General features: G+C 41.0%; 2 protein-coding genes across 5 annotated transcripts in view; one reads left to right on the forward strand and one right to left on the reverse strand.

Annotated features, from left to right (window-relative positions):
- psma8 (proteasome 20S subunit alpha 8) overlaps positions 1–4,910 on the reverse strand; it is a 6,164-nt gene extending 1,254 nt beyond the window's left edge. Inside the window, exons 1-5 of the mRNA XM_034887756.1 lie at positions 4,661–4,910; positions 1,357–1,483; positions 1,038–1,162; positions 582–704; positions 321–440 (exon numbers count right to left, since the gene is read on the reverse strand). Coding sequence (XP_034743647.1) covers positions 321–440; positions 582–704; positions 1,038–1,162; positions 1,357–1,483; positions 4,661–4,762 — 597 coding nt within the window. The 5' untranslated portion in view covers positions 4,763–4,910. The remainder of the gene's footprint in view (positions 1–320; positions 441–581; positions 705–1,037; positions 1,163–1,356; positions 1,484–4,660) is intronic.
- A 534-nt stretch (positions 4,911–5,444) lies between these two features.
- Positions 5,445–15,758, forward strand: ss18 (SS18 subunit of BAF chromatin remodeling complex). 4 transcript variants are annotated; one of them, XM_034887752.1, is made up of 11 exons: positions 5,445–5,633; positions 6,117–6,193; positions 6,280–6,364; positions 7,169–7,325; positions 8,411–8,641; positions 8,807–8,977; positions 9,293–9,370; positions 10,345–10,467; positions 12,861–12,991; positions 13,432–13,494; positions 14,178–15,758. In XM_034887752.1, exons 1-10 carry the CDS (start codon positions 5,565–5,567, stop codon positions 13,447–13,449), a joined length of 1,140 nt encoding a protein of 379 aa, XP_034743643.1. In that variant the 5' UTR covers positions 5,445–5,564; the 3' UTR covers positions 13,450–13,494; positions 14,178–15,758. The 4 variants fall into 4 exon arrangements, with proteins under 4 accessions (XP_034743643.1, XP_034743642.1, XP_034743644.1 ...); XM_034887751.1 differs by lacking the exon at positions 13,432–13,494; XM_034887753.1 differs by lacking the exons at positions 13,432–13,494; positions 14,178–15,758 and adding an exon at positions 13,101–13,148.
- Positions 15,759–20,256: the final 4,498 nt, after the last annotated feature.

Here is a 20,256-nt window from a genome sequence, read left to right on the forward strand (position 1 = left end):
CCCCCCCCCCCCCCCAAAAAAAACAGCACTGTATTTATCAGATGAACGCCGCCCGCCGTCCCTCTATGCCACCAGTGCCTCGAGCTCCACCAGCATTTTCGGCTGCTTATTCATCTGCATGTACTGCAAGTAATACACAGTCGGGCTGGGCATGCTTCAAAGTCCTAGTGTGAGCAGTACTGGAGCGAAATTGAAGCGCGAGATAAGTCAAATTTGAAATGGTCTGCTTCACGCTAGCGCGCGATCCTCTCACATGCTCTGACTGCAACACAAAGTTGGTGAATTAACAATTAAATGCTAAAGACTACATATGACCTTACCTCAAGCAGAGCTTTGATAGCCAACTTGATTGCCTCATTGTCCCCAGCAATGGCTTCATCTGTGTAATTCTTCTCCAGGAACTCCCTCACAGTTTTTGCACTACGACCAATAGCATTTGCCTGATTTTTGTTTTGTTTTTCAACAATGAAAACAAAATATAAAAAACAATTATTAATCAATTTTGTAATGATAAGGTATTAGAAAAACAAGTTTAACAATAAAGAAGGAGCAAAAAAAGTACAAAGAGCATACACACTGACCTTCCAGGCATGGTAGGTTCCTGAAGGGTCGGTCTGATACAGCCTGGGAGTCCCATCGTCGTCAAAGCCAACAATTAACGCAGAGATGCCAAATGGCCTGCGCCCATTGCTTTGAGTGTAGCGCTACAAGCATGACCAATGTACAAAGAAATGTGACTGGTTAGTTGTACAAACCTTTATAAAAATGAAATAGCACGCCGTGCTCTGCTGGTAAAAGGTGATAACACCTTGAGTAGTTCAGCAGCAGCAGTGAGACAGGCTCACCCGTTTCACAGGGAGGCTAATGTCCGTCTGCTGAGTTCTTCTGAACTATTCTCAGAGCCCAAACATGAAACTATAAGCTGTTTTATGTTCTTGCCCACTGAATATCAAATCTTACAGATGTCTTTTGGTGAATTAATAAGCACTTATTCAAAAATTAGTAATCAAGAAATGAATGGTGAGACGTTTAGGTACCTGTTTCAGTGTGGCTATGTAGCGTGTGATGTATTCCACTGTGACTGGGTCCTCCACGGTTAGCCTGTGGCTCTGACACTCAACCCTTGCTCTGTTTATCACAATACGAGCATCTGCTGTCAGGCCTTAAACACATTGGAAGAGGTTAATTGGCCATACACCATACAGGTAAAATACAGGAAGTGACAAATACCTAATATGGTAAAGAGATGTTTGATGACATAAGTGTTTGTGACAACTAATCTTATTCCAGTATATGCCCTGTTACATAATTAATGCATAATATTGTTATTGGAAAAGCTTTTGTTGTTTGAAGTACCTGCAAATGCCATGCAGACATGCTCGTCCAGGGCACATATCTTACGGACAGTCCTTTCCTCCTGCAACTTTGCCACAGACTTCTTCTCAACACCAAGGACGACGATGTCTTTACCTCTGATTCCCACCTGTAGAGAAATAAATCATTGGATGAATTTGCCGAGTACAGCTCATTTTACTTTAGTTCATCTTTGGAATCCGGGGTGCTTCTCAGTTCCTCAGCCAATTTTTCCACTATAATAAAACACTTTTTGGAACAGGTTTCAGGAACCCAAACTAGGGCTGAGCAATATAGAAAAAAAATCAAATCTCACGATAATCTTGAACAAATACCTCGATTTCGATATTGCGACAATATTGTATGGTTGACTATTGGTGCTTTCACAAAATGTTATCTACACAATGTAATATTTGAGAAATATTCTCCAGAAAGGATTTAATGACGTACTCGGTAAAGGTAAATAATAGGTAAACATCTAGAACGGTCTGGAAGTTCAGAAAATGACATCACTTTACTGTAATGCGGCCTGTAAAACCAGGTAAAGACAACACTTATATACCATATTACGATATCTAGTCTACTATAGCGAAATTGATACAACATTAATTTATTGCCCAGCCGTAACCCAAACAGCTCCAACAGTGGTGTACAACGACCATTGTGACAACTGTCATTTCATGTCTTTACATTGCATGTCATTTGGTTGACAATTTTTATCCAAAGCGTCATATAACTGCTACATATGTCAGAGAACACAAGCGTCTGGTAAGTGTTTTGCTTACTCCACTGGTTGATGTATCGTAGTGGGAAGTGAACCCAGATCTCCCACGGCAAAGCTATGTGTCATATGTCCACTGCATATGTTCATTACCCCTCCTGATAGTGGTTTCTCAATCAAAACAGTGGATGTAAACAGACTTTTGATGCCATTGTCATTGTATATTTCACATCAGTGTCACTTGTTGGATGTTTTCAGCACCAGGGGGAAAAAGGCTTTGTTATGCAACCCTGCTGAGAGACTTAGCTACTTTGTGGTTGGGGCAGTAAAGAAGACTGCTATAGGGGGAAAATGTTAGTACAACATATTGTCCGCTTCTCCAACGGAACATTAAACTCTGTTACAGCCATTAGCATTGTTATTACCCGATGCTGGAATGTGTGCTGATTGGATTCGGTTTTCTTTAAGTTAATAGTAGCAGCTGGCTAACTGTAATAACTTCATGAACGTGTTGAACAATGTTGTAATAATGTTAACGTTCCCCACCGAGCATTAGCTAACGTTAACGTTACTTGTTAACGTAGCACGTTAAGCTGGATCAGATGATGGTGAAATAATAAGATCTGAAATAATAAGAGTTTGGGAATTCCTACGGTGTTCAGACGCCGACATGACTACTGCTCGCCGACACAAAAGGGTAAGTTTAGTTTCCTGGTAACGTAAGCTAACATTTGCATGTGTTAGGGGACCCGGTCGGTATTTACTATACGCTGTATAAAGTACATGAACTTTAGCAACCATGATTACACACCAAAATATGTATGCTGTGTAGCGTTTGTGTTTCAGAGCATTAACGCTTTGCAAAATCTCCGCCGCAGACCGTCTGGTGGGCGTTCGATGTCCAGCCGGTGAGATCTCTGGTTCTAACCAGCTGTGCTTCGTATAATCTTTGTGAGAGTCATGGCTTATGACAATGACCGGGATGCATCTGGGACAGCAGAGCCGGTGGTGACACTGTCACGGGGTGCAGAGGAAGAAGACCGGGATGGCTTGATGCGCAACTTGAAAAGCTAAATAAAAACTTTTCTTTGATACGTTGTCTTGTTTTTTTTAAAGTAACAGTGTGCAATTTTGGGAACGACATAAAGCCCCTAATAGCCCTTAATATTGAACAGTTGAAAAGTGAGAATAGTGCACAGAGTAGATAATCTGTCGGTGTCTGGCTAGATTTTTTTTTTTTTTTTTTTTAATGTCCCGTTTTTTCCGGACACACACTCCGCACTCTTGTTTGCTAACAACGCAGTGATCCAACCAACCAGCAGTCTGCAGGTTTCCTTGTCACCTTTTGGTTTCGCCTCAGCTCGCTTGGAACCTCGACTGAGGTAGTACTAAAAAAGTACCTGGTAGCAGGTCCGAGGGACTTTTTTTCGTAATGGAAAACCAAAAAAGGCGAGTAGAGTCGAGGCGAGTCGAGTAGATCCCACGCAGTGGAAAAGCGCCATTAAGTATAGAGGGGCCAGAAGTTTGAAGTCACTGACAGGCAACTAAATGAAACGTCCGGTGTCCTTAAAGTTAAATAACAGGTTTCTCTGGGTTTGAACGTTGTTAAAAACATTTAGGATAGTGCAAGTACACAACTCAACAAAATATATAACATAGGTCTAGTCGTTTGGTGACATTTTAATGCATTTTAATTAAATATTGTACCTTTAAAAAGGTTTAGATGCCTATTCAACACACTTATTACAGTCAAGTCTGAGTCTTATATCTAAGGCAACAAAATTGTCTTGCCGTTAATCACACTAATTACACCCAAACAATTAATCTGAAGATACAAACTATTTTATACAATTTTAGGGTGTGAAAGTTGACAAATAATGCAAGATTCGATGGACTTCGATGCAATCCGAAAGTTAGATGGATAGATAGATACTTTATTCATCCCGAAGGAAATTTTAGATGTAACGTTAGTTATTCCTTAATTTATTATTATTCCATAACTTCCTATACATGCTAAGTTACATTAACTACTACAGAAGCTAACGTTACCTGTAATCGATTTAACATTAGCTGTAGCTACAGTGGCTTTCAAATGTAACGTTAGCTAGTGCAATTGTGGAGCCGCCTAGTAGCTAACTAACATGGGAATTTCCATGTAACGTTAGACATGTAAACTAGCTATCCCGCGTAGTTACTAACATGTTCATGATAGCGAAACGTTACGAAATTGGCTGAGCTACATTAACTTAGCTGGCCGGTCAAATATTTCGTGTGTGAACTTGCGCTAAGTGACTTGATCACATTGAAACTGAAACCATTGTTAGAGTGACACAGCGACAAAATGCTTGCTAGTGATGATACTCTTCATATTCAGTAAATGTTTATTATTTATATAATTTCCGTTAAATGTGAAAGTTACAGATAGTCCGTCCAATATGGTTGTTAAAAATCCCAACGCTTGAGTGCAAGAAAAAATGAGTTAAATACATGAGTAATAATAAGCCGACCTGCTAGTCGTTAGCTTAGCTGGTTAGCTAGCTAACTGACGCGTGCTAACATTAGCATTAGTTTCGTTTTAGGACTTACCGCTGTGGAACCTTTCTTTACAGCTTCTTGTGCATACTCCACTTGGAAGAGATGACCATCGGGAGAAAAGACAGTAATAGCTCTGTCGTATCTTGCTGCCATTGCACTGCAAGACAAGTAACGTACAATCAAAGTAAAAAGGGAGACTTCCACCAAATGATTCAGCTAGTTAGCGATTTGTGAAGATGCTGTGTGTTGAAAAGAGCGCCTGCGCATGACCTCTGAACTGGGGCGATACCAAAACTAGGGGTCGGTTCGCCAGAGGTAAGTGCTATTCAAAGTTTGATTGGAATACTTAGCTAGCTGCTATTTGATTTTCTCTGAGTAAACAGTAGTTTTAATTTGAAAGTAAAAGTAAAAAAAATGGCAAGCTAATTTGTAACTTGTTTAATTGTATTTAATGACGGTTAATGTGGAATAAGGGTGCAGTGCGAATGAAGACATTCAACTAGCTAGGAATAATAAACATTGATATCAGGTGTTACTGCCTTAGAACTGTCTGAAATATTAATAATATTGTGTAGACATTTGAAGCTCTGACTGTCTTTCCCTTTTTGTTGAACAGTCCACTAGATTTAGACTGCTTCATTATACAACAAAGTAGGTGAAATTGTAATTCAATAAAGCATATTTATTGGGTCTTTCCACTATATAAATGTATGTATTTAAACATGATAATGTATCACAAATAGATGTGCACATCACGTATGGCAGTGTAATCGAAATAAAAAGTAATCTTCAACTATTTTTTAAATGTGTTGGAACCACCCCCCAAAACGGACCACTGCATTACGAAATTGAATCCTATTCGGAACTGTGTGATCTGAGTTCTACCGATTTGTTAAGTGTGTTAGCTACTTTTGACTTGTATGTCTATTTCACTTTAATTTCATAGAGTATCACCATGTCGGTGGCGTTTGCACCTCACAGGCAGCGTGGGAAGGGTGATATAACACCCGCTGGAATACAAAAGGTAATTCGTGCTTTTAGCGCGTCTCAGAATGGAGGCAATTGTGTCAGACGGTGCTAGCCGTTGAGCTAATCTCAGTAGCAGTGCCCATCCAAGTCCGACGGCGAATAGATCGGGAATAATTTTGCAGGGTCAAAGCGCGGTGAATATGAATGTCTCTGGAGTCGGGACGCCACGTGTACACAATGCGGCTTAGGTTGATTTACCAGACTAACGTAAAATTGTATTTTAAATGAATATGGGCCTGTCGTCTTGTTAGCGGAGTACAGCTAACGTTAGCTAGCAAGACGCGTCTTTTGTTAGCTTGAAAGGCACACTCACATCTCACAAAAACGCCCTTGTCTTCCCCGTTTTTGTTGTTAAATTAACGTTACGGCAGAGAAACCAACAGAAAATGAAGTACTAGTCATACAAAATCACCCCGTGACACTAATTGGAAATTTTGTGTAATCAATGCAATATAAATCTCTTCATTTTCTGTTGCAGTTACTTGACGAAAACAACCAGCTGATCCAGTGTATAATGGACTTCCAGAGTAAAGGCAAAACAGCAGAATGTTCACAGTAAGTTACGAAACTCCTCTTTTGCTCTTGCCTTATAGTAATTTTACATAAACAAAACTTGTATTGATGACCCTCCACTTACCCAGGTATCAACAGATGCTGCACAGAAATTTAGTGTACCTAGCCACGATAGCAGACTCCAATCAGAACATGCAGTCTCTCCTCCCTGCTGTGAGTATTGGTCCTTGCTGGTTGTTTTGAGTGAATGAATTGTATATAATAGTGTGACCTCTCTGCATCATAAGGTAATGGTGAGCTCATCTGTCAATGTTGAGCTTTTGTGTATTGGTTCAGGTAATTCACCTTAAACTAATACTTAAGATTCTTAATTAAAGTAAGACATCTAAACAATGATCATTACAATATCACATTTACTTTACTGTTACACTAATATAAAGAATAACCCCAGTGATGTTAAGATTAAAGAAAGTGTAGAGTGCAGCATTTTTTTACTTTGACCTAAACAAGGGGTTCACTGGCCAGATGCACTGGAGTACTCCTATAAACTTGTTTTGTTCACTAAACTTTGTTAGAAAAAAATATATATATTTGGGTTTTGCTTAGTAGACCATTCATTTTAGAAGATCCATCCCATTCTATATCATATAAAGCTGCAGTAGCTCATATTGATTTACAATTTTAGATTTACAATTCGTAAAATAATGGCCTTTGTTCCTTTTTTAATCATTGATAATCTCTGGCGTGACTATATTAAGAACAGTTAATTCTGTGAATATGTGACTCTGTATTGTACTGTATATCTATTTCTTGTTCATTTGTCACTATACAATTTCTTCCTTTTTAATTGTTATCATCCTTGATTGATTAAGGTACATTCGTTATACTTTTATGCAGAGATCTTGGCTTTTATCTGCTATTTCTTCAGTTTCCTTTAAAAATAAATAAATAAATAAAAGTCATGTGTTTCTAGCCAGCTGATGTGTGATTTTCTGTTCACCTGTTTTGCGCCTGCAGCCGCCCACTCAGAACATGCCCTTGGGCCCTGGTGGGATGAACCAAAGTGGACCACCCCCTCAGCCTCCTCATGGTCATAACATGCCTTCTGAGGGTATGGTCAGCGGAGGCCCTCCAGCCCCACACATGCAGAACCAGATGAATGGACAGATGCCTGGTAAGTGACCCCTCCCCCCCATAACCTTTCCTCCCTCGTCTTTCTCTCTTTTTTTTCTTCTTTCCCCTTCTTCTCTCTCAGTCTCTGTCTCACTTGGGTTGCCTAGCAACACCACAGACCTGTGAGGTAGGTCGCTCTGCTGGAGGATGATGTCACCCATTTGCCAGCGCTGGTTGTCTTGGGCTTATCCTTCATTTGATCATGGTTTTTCTCTCCATACATATCATGGTTTGTTTCAGTTTGTGCTTTGTCTGTATTTTGTTTACACGTGCATACATATTTCATTGTTAAAAAAGATTGTACATTATAAAGGGTAATACTCTAGGACGCCGTATTAGAAACCAGAAAATGTTGCAAATATGGTGTTGCTTTAACACTGGTGTGGCGTTGTTCATTTAAGCTTGTGCCATTTCTGTGCCATGCCTCACCATGATGCTCCCTGTTCAGGCCTTAAAGACCCAACATGTCTGGTCATTTACGTAACTAGGGAATAGGCACCATCCATAAGACCGGACAGTTTGGAGTACCTTTTGGAAGAGTTGTCCCCCATTGGAGGTCCTTTTTCCTCGCAACTTCCCATTCTTCATTTAACACATCGGAACCTTGGTGTCCTGTGATCTGCTCATTTGACATATTACTGAAACTGTAGTGAAGTCAGTTGCATTGTTAGTATATAATGTGTTAAACATTTAGTGTTGACTTGGTTAAAAGTGACTACTAATAAATCCTTAATTTAGAGAAATCTGTCTACATTTAGATTTGTAAGAGTCGGTTGCTTTTTCTGGTTTGAGCAGGTTAAATATTGCAAGATGAATTAATGAAAATAAGATGCAAACACAAACTAACTCGTTAGACAGAAGTCCAGGTGATTCATTGTTGTTGCTTACAGTTTGGGTAAACCCTAAACCTCCAACATGTCATCAAAGTTTTTTTGTAATATAGAAGCACAACTTCAGATTACAGTTTTTCACAGAGCAACACAGTGCACATATCACCATGTGATGGAAATTACACACAAGTATGTGTATTGAATATTTATGTTTTTGAAAACAAGGTCATTAATCTTCTCTGTTGTTGTTTTCCAGGGCCTAATCACATGCCCATGCAAGGTCCTGGTCCAGGCCCCAACCAGCCCCCAAACATGCCCAGTGGCTCTATGAATATGCCCCCCAGCAACCATGGCTCTATGGGTGGTTACAATCACACCGTCCCTTCTTCCCAGGGCATACCAGCTCAGAGCCAAATGAACATGACTCAGGGCCAGCCAATGGGAAACTATGGGCCTCGGCCAAACATGAACATGCAACCCAGTCAAGGTAAAATAACGTTTTAGTTTCCACTAGGTTGTATTTACGTCCACTGCCTTATCACCTGTCTTATTGGTGCATGATTCACACCTGCATTCCATAAGCCATATACTGCTTGTATGTTTTTTCCACTTAGTACTGTTTGAGAGTTAACACTTTGTTGGTGTACCACAGGCCCCATGATGCACCAGCAGCCTCCCACTCAGCAGTATAACATGCCTCCTGGTGGTGGTGGACAGCACTACCAAGGACAACAGACCCCAATGGGCATGATGGGCCAGGTTAACCAAGGGAACCATGTCATGGGGCAGAGGCCAATGCCGCCCTACCGACCCCCACAGCAAGGTATACCCCTCAGAGTGTGTCTGTTAAGTGTGCAAGTTGTGAGTGTTGGTCTTTCTTCTCCCTAACCCACACTCCTGTATTTCCTACTCTTGTTCTTTTCAATTCCCTCAATTTCCACTTCTGCAACTCACAGACATCTTCATGACTAAACATTTAACCTAAAGCCTCCAATTATAAAATTAGTCGAGTGACCAAGAAAAAGTCTTTCTAACAAGAGCTAGTGGCAAGGAATCCATCGTCTCCACTCCCCTCACACAACCGATCCAACAACACCTTGAATCTACTTGTGTGTATGTTGTGTGTATGTGTATGTAGGACCCCCTCAGCAGTACCCAGGGCAGGAAGACTACTATGGGGACCAGTACAGTCACGCAGGACAGGGAGCCTCAGAAGGTAGGAGAACCCTCCAGTCACTTGGAGAATACCAACAAAAAATAAACCCAGGAGTTGTGTTAAAACACAAATGATGCTAAGAGACTGTGACAAAACCAATGTTTCAGTTTCTTCATTTGCTGGGAAATCAAAGTGACTTTGGGCTCTATCAAAGAAAAAATATGGCCTCTAATTTTGAGAAATCCACAAAATGACACCCTATTTCAAAAGGTGCTGCAGTCTAGGGATAAGTTAGCACCTAACCAGTCTTACTTTGCCCCCCAATCTTGGCTGGTGCTTCACCTGTTGGTGTGAAGGGAAGGTCAGGGACTGAGTCTTAATGGCCCAAGTTGTACTAAAATAAAATATGAATCTTTCAGTTTTGCATGGAAAAATGCCACATGTGGTACTTTTAAAACTCCTCTGCATGTTACTTGTTTGCGTGTTTTGAGTGGTAGCCAGAGCATTCATATTGCCATTTTGACTGCCATTCTTTGTAGATAACAGATTTTGAGCATACTAATTCGCAGATAAGCAGCATTAGTAACCTATAAACAACTAACTGTTTCTGAGAAATATGTAACCACTGCATTATTCTCTAGATATAACACTAGATATTACACCTATACACTGGCAAATTTCTCCCTGTTGGTGTGTTAAGGGGTGGAATATTACTTAAGCAGCCACATGGAAAGACACAGATTTATAACAAACAATTCCTTCTCTTTCTTTGTCCAATTAACATGAACTTATTTGTTTGTTTTGTTTTATTTTCTTCTCTACTGACTACACTATTTTCTTTCCGACCATTTTTTTTTTAAACACAAAAGTTTTCCTTTTTTGAGGTAAAGAAAGTCCAGCCATTTTGAAAAAATACACAACACAGGAGTTCTTCAAACATGGCTGGCTCAATTACAACTGTCTACCTGTCTGCTGTGCTGTTGCGCTATAGTTGTCAACATGTTGCTCACATTGCCTGCTGTTGCTCCTTGAAGGTAATGCCCAGTATGGCCAGCAGCAGGAAGCATACCAGCAAGGCCCTCCGCAGCAGCAGGGCTACCCTCCTCAACAGCAGTACCCGGGTCAACAGGGCTACCCACCACAGCAGCAGGGTTATGGTGAGTTGCCTTCTCTCGAATAGGGGACATATTTGTCCTGCAGGAGGCACTATCCACTCTCGTTGGCTACCTTTTTTTAAGTGTTAAATAATAATTCATCCTCCGTGAGTTGGTGGTTACTGCCCCATTGGAAATGTATCTGCCAAATGCATGTCAAGACATCATCAAGAGCAAGGAATTAAAGAACCACCTTAATGAATGGTTCAAGGACTGGAGCTTGGAAGAGAAATGTAATCAGTATAGTGAGCACACATGAGCATTTCTCCTGGTGCTGCGGTTTGATATGACACACTGATCTGAGGGAATGGCAGAGGGACCTTGGCTGATAACTACAGACATTGGGCAAAGTGTGTGTTGCCTGCCAGCCAAACATTTTGAACTCCTTGCATTTTAGCATTTTGTATGAATAGTTAAGCATTTTCTTGCAAAAATGTACATGCAAACAAATTTCACATTAAAGAATAGATCCGGTTTTCAAGGGCTTATGTGCAGACTTTGGGGTCCACAGTAATAGGTAAATCATAAGTAAATAAATAAAAAGTAATTGCATTATTTACAAATCAGTCTTTGTCCGAAAATGTAATTCTTCTGGCAGTGTTTGCCTTATAAAATCCTATTCTGTAAATCATAAAACTTGTCTCATCAATTAAATAAACAAAGTTATGTGTTCACTTATTCTTTGAAAAAAAAGGAGTTTGCTAATAATATTACTATTATTATTATTATTATTATTAATAATAATAATAACAATAGCCTAGACTGTGGACCTTCAGGTACCCCTACCTGCCGCTCTGCTCTAGCACACCGGAACCAGCTGATGCTCAAGCCAAAAATCCAAAATCTGTTCTGCCGAGTAATGCATCCACCCCCTAAGTGTCTTTTCCGACACGTTGGGATCTAACAATCATGCCCGCTCATTTGTTATACTGTTTTGGCTTGACAGTGTGAATTTCATAATGTAACACTCACCTGGTCTGACAAAGGAGGGGATGCAATTCTTGAAGTGACGATGAGGACTTTAAATGAATGAAACGGGTCTTAAAAGGTATTTCATTTAATTTCAGGATTGCTGCATATACCCTGAGATATAGTAAGAACCAACAACTAAACAACCAGACATATTCTTGCTGGAATGTAATCTGAAATGGGGGGGGGGAAATTAACAAGATTGGCAATCAAGATTACGGGTTTCCCTGACGCTGGCACGTAGCAGATGTAAACAATGCCATAACCTGCCCTGATCATATAAAGAAATCCGTCAGGAACTGACGTCATCTTAGCGGAGTGTACAAAGATATATATTATATATTAGTGTTACAGAAATTAAGGTAAGCCATAATAGGCCCACTTTAAGTAACTTTTTCGCTAGAAATGGCCAAACACTTGATCAGTGAAGATACTTTTTAAGACCCAGCAGTCACCATGCTTTGGAGCTCAGGACAGAAAAGGTAAGCCGGTACAATTAAAAAATTTGAATTGAGAGGTTTAGGTTAAGGCACTTTATTAAATTATACCTATTACCAATGAGAGTGTGGCTCTGTCAGCCAAATTACTAAGTAAAATATGTTAAAAACATGTAAGTATTTAGTCTCCTCTTTGGTCTTCTTTGTCATCCTATTTTTCACTGGAACTTGCCATCACTCACCGTCTGTCTGAGCCAGAGCTCATGTTAGTAATGAGCTAGCAGAGAGGCAGAGGCTGTGAGGTGAGATCCATCTGGCACACACACATGCTTTCACTCGCAGGCCCCCACAAGGTTATGCTCAACAGCATAAGGCATTATGAGCTCCTAACGACGTGCGTGGGCCTCATTTGACTGCAGTCACAGTCAAGCAATGCATGCTCTTCCACAGCACCTGCATAGGTAGCTACAGTGTATGGGGGCGGATGAAGGGATATATTTTTTTTTCCAACTTTCTTTTAATGAAGCCTGCTCCTCTAATGAAGACCAACTGAAACCAGCGCCCGGCTCATACCCGACTCACTCATTCTCATTCATTACTGAATCAGACGTGGGGGCAGCCTAAACCAATGGGTCTGACATATCCACCATCTTCTCCTGTCATCCATCAACGTTTTTATTGCAGCCCATTAGTGATGGTAAACTATGAGGGAATCCCTAGAGTTCTCAGTGACAAGTAGGAAACAGAAACAGATAATGAGCAAACCTTGGGCTGTCTTCACACTGTGTTCCTTTGTTTGAGTCCAAACAGGAGTTCCATAGTCCCATTTCTTTCTGAGCTGGTGATAAAACTAACAACTGCAATTATTAAAAGAGAAAAAAAAAACTCTTTTCCTTGCGTTGCCTGTGGCCAACAGCATTTTCAAAATGTTTCAAGTTTACTTTGTCAAACATACATCATTTTAAATAAAGTTTTCAATGTTTGCCGTAGGTCCTGCCCAAAGTGCCCCAGGACAGTATCCCAATTATCCTCAGGGGCAGGGACAACAGTATGGGGCCTATCGCCCTCCCCAACCTGGACCCCCACAGGGCCAACAGCAACGCCCCTATGGCTACGACCAGGTGAGTATACCCACAACACCGGACAGTCACGGCAGCTTGTTAATACATCGGCCTTAGGTTGTCCATTTTATTATGTTGATTGCCAGACTTGGTTGTATATTTTGTGTAGTGACACCAGAGACCAATGTGAGTGAATCTAGAAGGTATAGATTGAAAGGTAGTACGTTTCTGCATGCTGTCGTCATATTGTTGGGTTAAATCCTTTCTTCCCAAAAGAGTGTATGTGTTACTATTGTCGTTCACTTGTTTATTTGAGTCTCAGTTATATATCCTGGCTGATAAGGTATGCCAATTCAGTGAAATATGTGGGCTTTTCTTCCTTAAACTTGATGTAGATTGCTCTAGTGTTTAAAGGGAGATCTATATGTTGCCCTGTATTTCCTGTGGTCTTATGTGGGGACCACAGCTACACTTTGATATCTTTATCTTTGAATATTCAGGGGCACATCAGGAAATAAAGACCCGGGGATTTGAACCCCTGACTAGCTCTGTAAGAAGCAAAGGTAATGGTTGCTGTGAAGACCTCAACGTCCAATCTAGACGTTTGACCACCTAGCCTTAATTTGCATTTGTTTCTTCTGTCTCTTTTGTCTTTATCTCTCCATCTTTCTTTTTTTTTCTTATGTTGTTTTTTTTCTTCTGTTATTTAATTTTGATGTTAACCAGGGGTCGAATTGTAAGTTATGAGGTCCCGAAACACAGCATGCTTACTCTGCAGTGAGAAAGCAAAAAGCACTGGTTTTGATGACAATTGTGCTTGTAACACTATATTTGAATTAAAAATGTTGTATTTAAGGCTGTCAAATCGGTTTGTTTCCAAAATTGGTGTCCATTGTATTTTCCATCAATGCCAAACATACTTCGACCCCTGTTTAGAAATTCATCAACTTACACGGTTCTTGCACTGAATTTGTCTCACTTGAAACAAGTGTCCACTATTTACTACGCAATATCCTGTGTCCTCAGTCATTTTGCTGCTGTACATGAGGTATAATGTTAGAACTCTCGAATTGTGAGACCATGCTGCCACCTGCTGGTCAATGCCAGCAAATGCATCCATAAATCATGGTTTGCATTAAGATGTGGTTAAAACCACGAATGTTTGTTTGCACCCCATTGGGATTTTTGAATATATGTTTTCACTCTGATACGGTCAGTAACATGTGTCTGTTACTTCTCTCCACAGGGCCAGTATGGAAATTACCAGCAATGAGAGATGGTCACATCAACCCACACAGCTCTGCTCTGATCTCTGTCTGAGCTTTGACCTCTGGTCAGCTGCTAAGCAGACTCAAATGATGGTTCGAGCTCACTGAGATCCTCTCCGACACGGACATGCAACACTCAAAAATACAAAATACGTTTTGCTCTCTCTTTGGGCTCTTTTCCAATGCCTATAAAATGTATTCTGTTTAACACGTGCATGGACTTGATACAAGTCCATGACTCACCCTCTGGTCCAGTATGTCTCAAAGCAGCAATGCCTTAAAAATGGAACTGCCTTATCCTTTAGCATTGCAGATTGTGAAACAACATTTTGGATATCGGAGATAAATGTAAATGAACAGTTTCAATCTACTGTGGTGCATTGTTTCTCTATCCTTCAGCTCCTTGTTCATAAGAAGCAATAATGCCAGCAGTAGGGAAATGTGTGGGGGCTTGGAGATGAAATAATGCACCAGACAAACTTCCCGCTAGGCCATGGTACGTGTCTTGATGTATGTGATGCTGTAAAAATATATTTTATGCTTTTTAGATCAAAATAGCTTTGTATAAGACATTGGAAACTAGTACTAAAGCTGTGTTGTTTATTTCATGTGTATGTGTCAATGTATTTTTTATTTTTTATTATGATCCCATCCAGCATATTGTTTTATTTTTGTTGTTGTATTGTATAACTATTCAATTGGATCTGCTACGTCTGTGACATGGGCACTGTATGAATTGTTTGTGTAAAAACAGAACATTATTTCACACGCAAAGAAATTCCTTGAAGGAGAAAGACATCATACCTGGAATTAGAAAAAGCTTAATGTCTTAAAACGCAAGAAGCAAATGCTGTATTCTCTGTTAAGCTGTGTATTGAAATCTGTGAAAAAAAATCTAAATCAAATTAAGATCATGAATAGATTTGTTTTTTTTAACCCACATAACCAGAAGGTATAAGAATAACGGCCACTAGTCTTTATTTGACAAATGTGCCCAAAGATGTAATATGTAGCAGATGCCACTGCAAATTGTAAGTCATTGCTCTCTGGAGCCTTTTTTTATTTTTATTTTTTTCTATACAAGCACCTCAGTCTTGTCCGTTGACTGCAAATTGGTGAATGGAAAAGATCACACTTGGTATAATAAATGTTCCTGACAAGTATGTTGTTTTGTTAGTCTTGACATCGCTGGAATCCCCTTTTCCCTTTGAATAAACGTCTAAGTTGATGTCATTCAAATAGTGTTGTGTGTGAATAATAAAGATTGTTACTGTCAAATATGTAACATAAGATGTGAAAATAATGTTCTCAAATGGATTCCTTAATTTCACAGTAAAGACTGTTTGTGCAGTTTTATATCACTGGCTTGATATCTGTTTTATGGTGCATACTTTATTGATCCCATATTTACAGCAGCGTAAAAAAAAAAAATTCATAAGGAATTCATTGTCTATGGCAGTTTTAATATTTGGCAATTTGCACCCCATTGAAGTGGTCACGTTTGTGTCATGACAATATATAACTGTACATTACAATAAATTGGAAGAATCTTTAATATATTTTGACTCGTTATTTATAGCATTTGAACTTTTTATTGAGATGCTGTCAATGTCAAACGTGCCAAATCATTCATCCATCCAGACAAAAACATAAACAAGATGTGCACTATTGGTGCCGTCATAATGTGACAGTATGATATAATTGTTTTGTCTTCATCCGCTATCTGGTAATCTGTTTCCAACTGATAATGACCCTGCACCGCTCAGCAGCATGTCTGCTTTGTCCAGATGCATCCAGAGAGGTCCAGAGCACATTTACACCCAAAATTACCTTCCGTGTCCCTCTTTCCCCTTCTGCTCCCTCCAGAGAGGGAGAGAGACTACCTGTCACGTTGTGGGGAGTGATACAGATGGTACACCAGATGTGTGGCCGAAGCACATGATGGGAGACTGGTGTTTGTGTTTAGAGGGCCACAGACTGCTTGGGTTGCCTTGGCGCAAATGTTGAGTGTGTGTATGTATGTGTGTGTGGCAGAAGGGCTTTAAGAAAAGAAGGAAGTGTGAACTTTTTTAAAGAGTCTACCTATAAAATGTGTATGTGCATTTGTATGTCCCTGCTCAGGTTTAGTGGCATCTCCTAGTCACCCCACCATCCTGCTGCTCCACAGCTGGCAGCCCCACCCTTCCCAGCTGCCACTGGGGCTCCCCCTGGCCTCTTTGCTTGGCAGAGCTGGCGTTTTGGGCGCTCCCCCACCAGTCCTCCCTGGCAGCTGCTGCCCTCAGCTGCGCTCTCGCAGACGGTATTGGGGTCGGACAAAGTCACTCCTCCTGTGACTGTGTCTGGGGCCGTTGGGGGAGGATGAAGAGGTGGCAAGGATACTCTTGCTTCCAACGAAAGATCTCCTTTTATCGCTTATGAATTTAAATTGATGGACACCGAGCTAAAAGTGAGACAGTGAAATAATTATGCTTGAATATGAATTTCAAAGTCAATATGTCAGTAAGGGCGGTCTTGCACAAAATATGTATTTGGCTGTTTACTTCTACATGAGTTGTTAAGAAAGCTTACAGGAGAGCACTACGTACACGTTCTAAGGTGGTAAGGCAAAAAGTGAGGCGGCAGCATTATTTGAGAAGATGATTATCTTATTCAATATTTTGATAATTATAATTCAGGGCACCTTTCAGAGGAGGCTCCTAACCATTGAGGGGAAAATGACATTGTGATTATATAGCTGGCAGGCAAGATGTGATCTCTCTCTCTCTGTGTCCTCGTCTCTTTCCCACTAACTCTCCCTTTCACTCTCTCATACCCACACTCTCAGTGTGACAGAAAGTCTATAGGGAGGTATAAGAGGTAGTTATGGGGGGAATGCAGCAGCCTCCACAGTTTAATTGGAGATGTGTCACACTAAATAAATGGTGCAAAAACAAGCGCTGACTGGAGGCTTGAGGGAGGGGCCCTGGGGAGGCAGCCTGTTTTATTGGGCAGGAGCTTTGCACTGCTCCAGGGTGAAACAGGGCTATGCACTGCTGAGATACCCTCCAACCACCAAACCACCAGGCCTCCAAAAGACTACTGTGGAGGAAAAGACAAAGGCTTTAATTTCACTCTGCAGAAAAGCATCTTGTTGGTGCTGAGGAGAAAGTGTGGGTAAATTTGGTGAACCAATAAGGGGCACATCATCGTCCACATCTCCAATTTCAATTTCTGCACACTGGTGAGCAAATCCATAACTGTAAAATCAGGCACTGTCACATGTTCCCTGATCTTTACGTATGTCAGTTTATGTTTTGAAAAGGCAGCCTCCAGCCAATCCCATTTCCATGTTTAATACATACATGACCTCCAGTAGAGTGTGATTTCCAATATTCTATCAATGTGTATATAACTTGTCTTGCTATGCTCATACAGTGTGTGTTTGAGTGTGTGTGTGTGTGTGTGTGTGTGTGTGTGTGTGTCAAACTTAGATTCCAGAGTTCATGGCACGAGTTTTGATTTACCCCTACAGTGTGCCGCAGTAATTGGATGTGACACCATTCTCTCTGCTCTCCCTGGGGGATTTAACAGGAATCTTACTATTATGGCCCCAGTCATGAATATGTCATGACAGCTGCAAACAAAGGCCGTGATTTGGATAAGACTCCTCTGTATGTTGTCTCTGCGCTGATATATGAGATAAGGGCTGCAAGGGTAAATGAGTTTTCTGTAAAGCAATTTACAGTGTTTACAAAGAATGATTAATCGCTATTGTTTGACAAAAAAAAACTATGGTAGAGACGATGTTCAATATTACAAGTTCATCATTATGCCTGCCAGATACATACTTGCCTCCCAAATATTGGAGTAAGCTATTATATCTAGTTTCAAAACAACTGAAAAGATTTTTGGACCTGACATACACAAACAGGGTGATCCCCTAGAAAGACAGTTTTGCATGCATGTGATGTGCAGTGCCTTATTTAGATCCCATCATTTGTTGAGGGTCTAGCCATCAACTCAAATTGAGTGTGCTGTTTTGTATGTGTTCTGGCCTCATAAAAGTAGTCTCTGAGTGAAATAGCAGGTATGCTGATATCAGTTTTCCCACAGCCTGCATAATTGCTGTAATTTGCTTTCCCTTTGGGTAATCTGTAAACATGGCTGTTTTGATGTTTTTGGCATCCTCCATTGGCTGAGCTCTCCACTCCTCCAGTGGAGTCCCCATCCCAGCCCAGGGTGACACAAATAGATCCTTCCCCAGAAGGTGCACGTAGTTCGACATGGGCAAAATCAATGCAGCCCAGTAGTCACTGGAACTGTGGTGGTATTAAAAGCACCCCGTGAGCTGGTTCTCACCATGCTGGCGTTTTAGGGAAATAAAGGTATTGATCCTCCGGGGCCTCTGGCGGAGCATTAACCTGGGCCCACAAATTAGAACGTGCTCATCTGGACACATCTGCCCGCAATGTTCCCAAAAAGCCAGTCTCAGGGAGAAAAAAGGAGGGCTTGGAGTCCTGCTGCTTCCAATGATGAGTACATAGCTCCTTGACGTCCGTGTCGGAGCAGGGGAGGTGTCTGGATGCCCAGGACTTCCATTAGAGGCCCAGGATGGTGGTATGGGTCGATGTGGTAAGGTTTGGTTGGGGGTACTCCATCTCAGATCAGTGTGGTTCCTCCCCCCTGATGTAGAGGGAGAGGGGGCTGACCCACTGTAAGGCTAAGCTCCTGACTGGAAGGACATTAAGGGAAAGGACTGCTGCTTTCAATGCTTTTTCCAGCAGTGTCAAAGACCTCTATTGTACAATTTCATATTAGAAAAGAAATGAGAATCATTTTCTGTCATTATTTAGCAGAAATATCCAGAAGACTGAGAAAAACGATACACATTTTAGATTTTCACGCACATTCACTCTTAAGCACACTGCAAACAGCGTATATCCATTGATGTATCTCATTGTTTGAAAAATAATCTCAGAAGTCTTGGATTTGGTACAACAGTAAACTGTAATTTCCATTTCCAGATTACATCCGCAAAACCTAGAATTACACTTCCCTCCATGGACACCATGAGGCTCTATGAGCATTAAATGTATCAAATGCTGGGGTGTCAAACCAGTCAGTAATTATATTTGACTAGGAGATCAGAGTCTGGATACAGAGATAGAAACACAAACACAGTTATTTCATCTACGTGCACAGACATAGTTTTGATAAAGACCTTCTCGATTGGTATTCCTTCATTTTTACTCCCGGACTTTATCTCCCTGACAACAACCCACCTGTGTGACTCGTGACCTCAGCCTGACCCCATTTCTTTTGACACAAAATGTGATTTATTTCCAGTTTCATTTCACCTGTAGACCACATTTAAATGTTACACACTTACTGGATACTGGAGAGCCGTAGGCATTAGAAACATTTGCATGATTAGTGTTTACTGATCAAGAGACTCCATGCATCTCTCCTAACAACGCTTTCCACCAGCTACGCTCACACAGACGGAGACGCGTTGGAAACTTTCTCTCTTTTTTTCTCAGCCTGCCCTACCAGTGGGAAGCCTGGAAGTTCTCTGCCCCAGTTCTCCATGTCCTTGAGAGTTGTGCCTTCGGGCCGGGGCTGTTGGGGTCCCGCCGTGCACAATGTGTGCTTCTCACTCAGGCTCCTGCTGTACTCCGCCGCCCCCGCATGGCTCTGGAGAGTTGCCAAACTCTGAGGGGTTGTCCGTGCGAGTGGGGGAGCATGCATGTTACCACAGACCTGCTCCAAACATCTCACTTCCTTCCCCCATGACAGTAGACCGGATATAAATCACTTTCCTGGATTGGCCGACAATGGGATGCTTGGGAAGATGTTGTTATGAATAATCAGACTAATTGCATTAAACAGTGTGAAGTGATGTGCAAATGACTGAGGATCTTGTTTTCCAAATCCTGCTTTTGCAAAGGTTAAACCATAGAACAGAGTGTGTGATGCCAGCACAGTGAAGTCAAAAAAGGCCTATGTAAGACATGAAGGAAAAGAAAAAAAAACAGAATTTAACTTTTGTTTGATGATTAAATTATAGTAAGAAAAGTA

This window comes from Etheostoma cragini, chromosome 12 (genome assembly GCF_013103735.1).
Source record: "Etheostoma cragini isolate CJK2018 chromosome 12, CSU_Ecrag_1.0, whole genome shotgun sequence".
NCBI lineage: Eukaryota > Metazoa > Chordata > Actinopteri > Perciformes > Percidae > Etheostoma > Etheostoma cragini.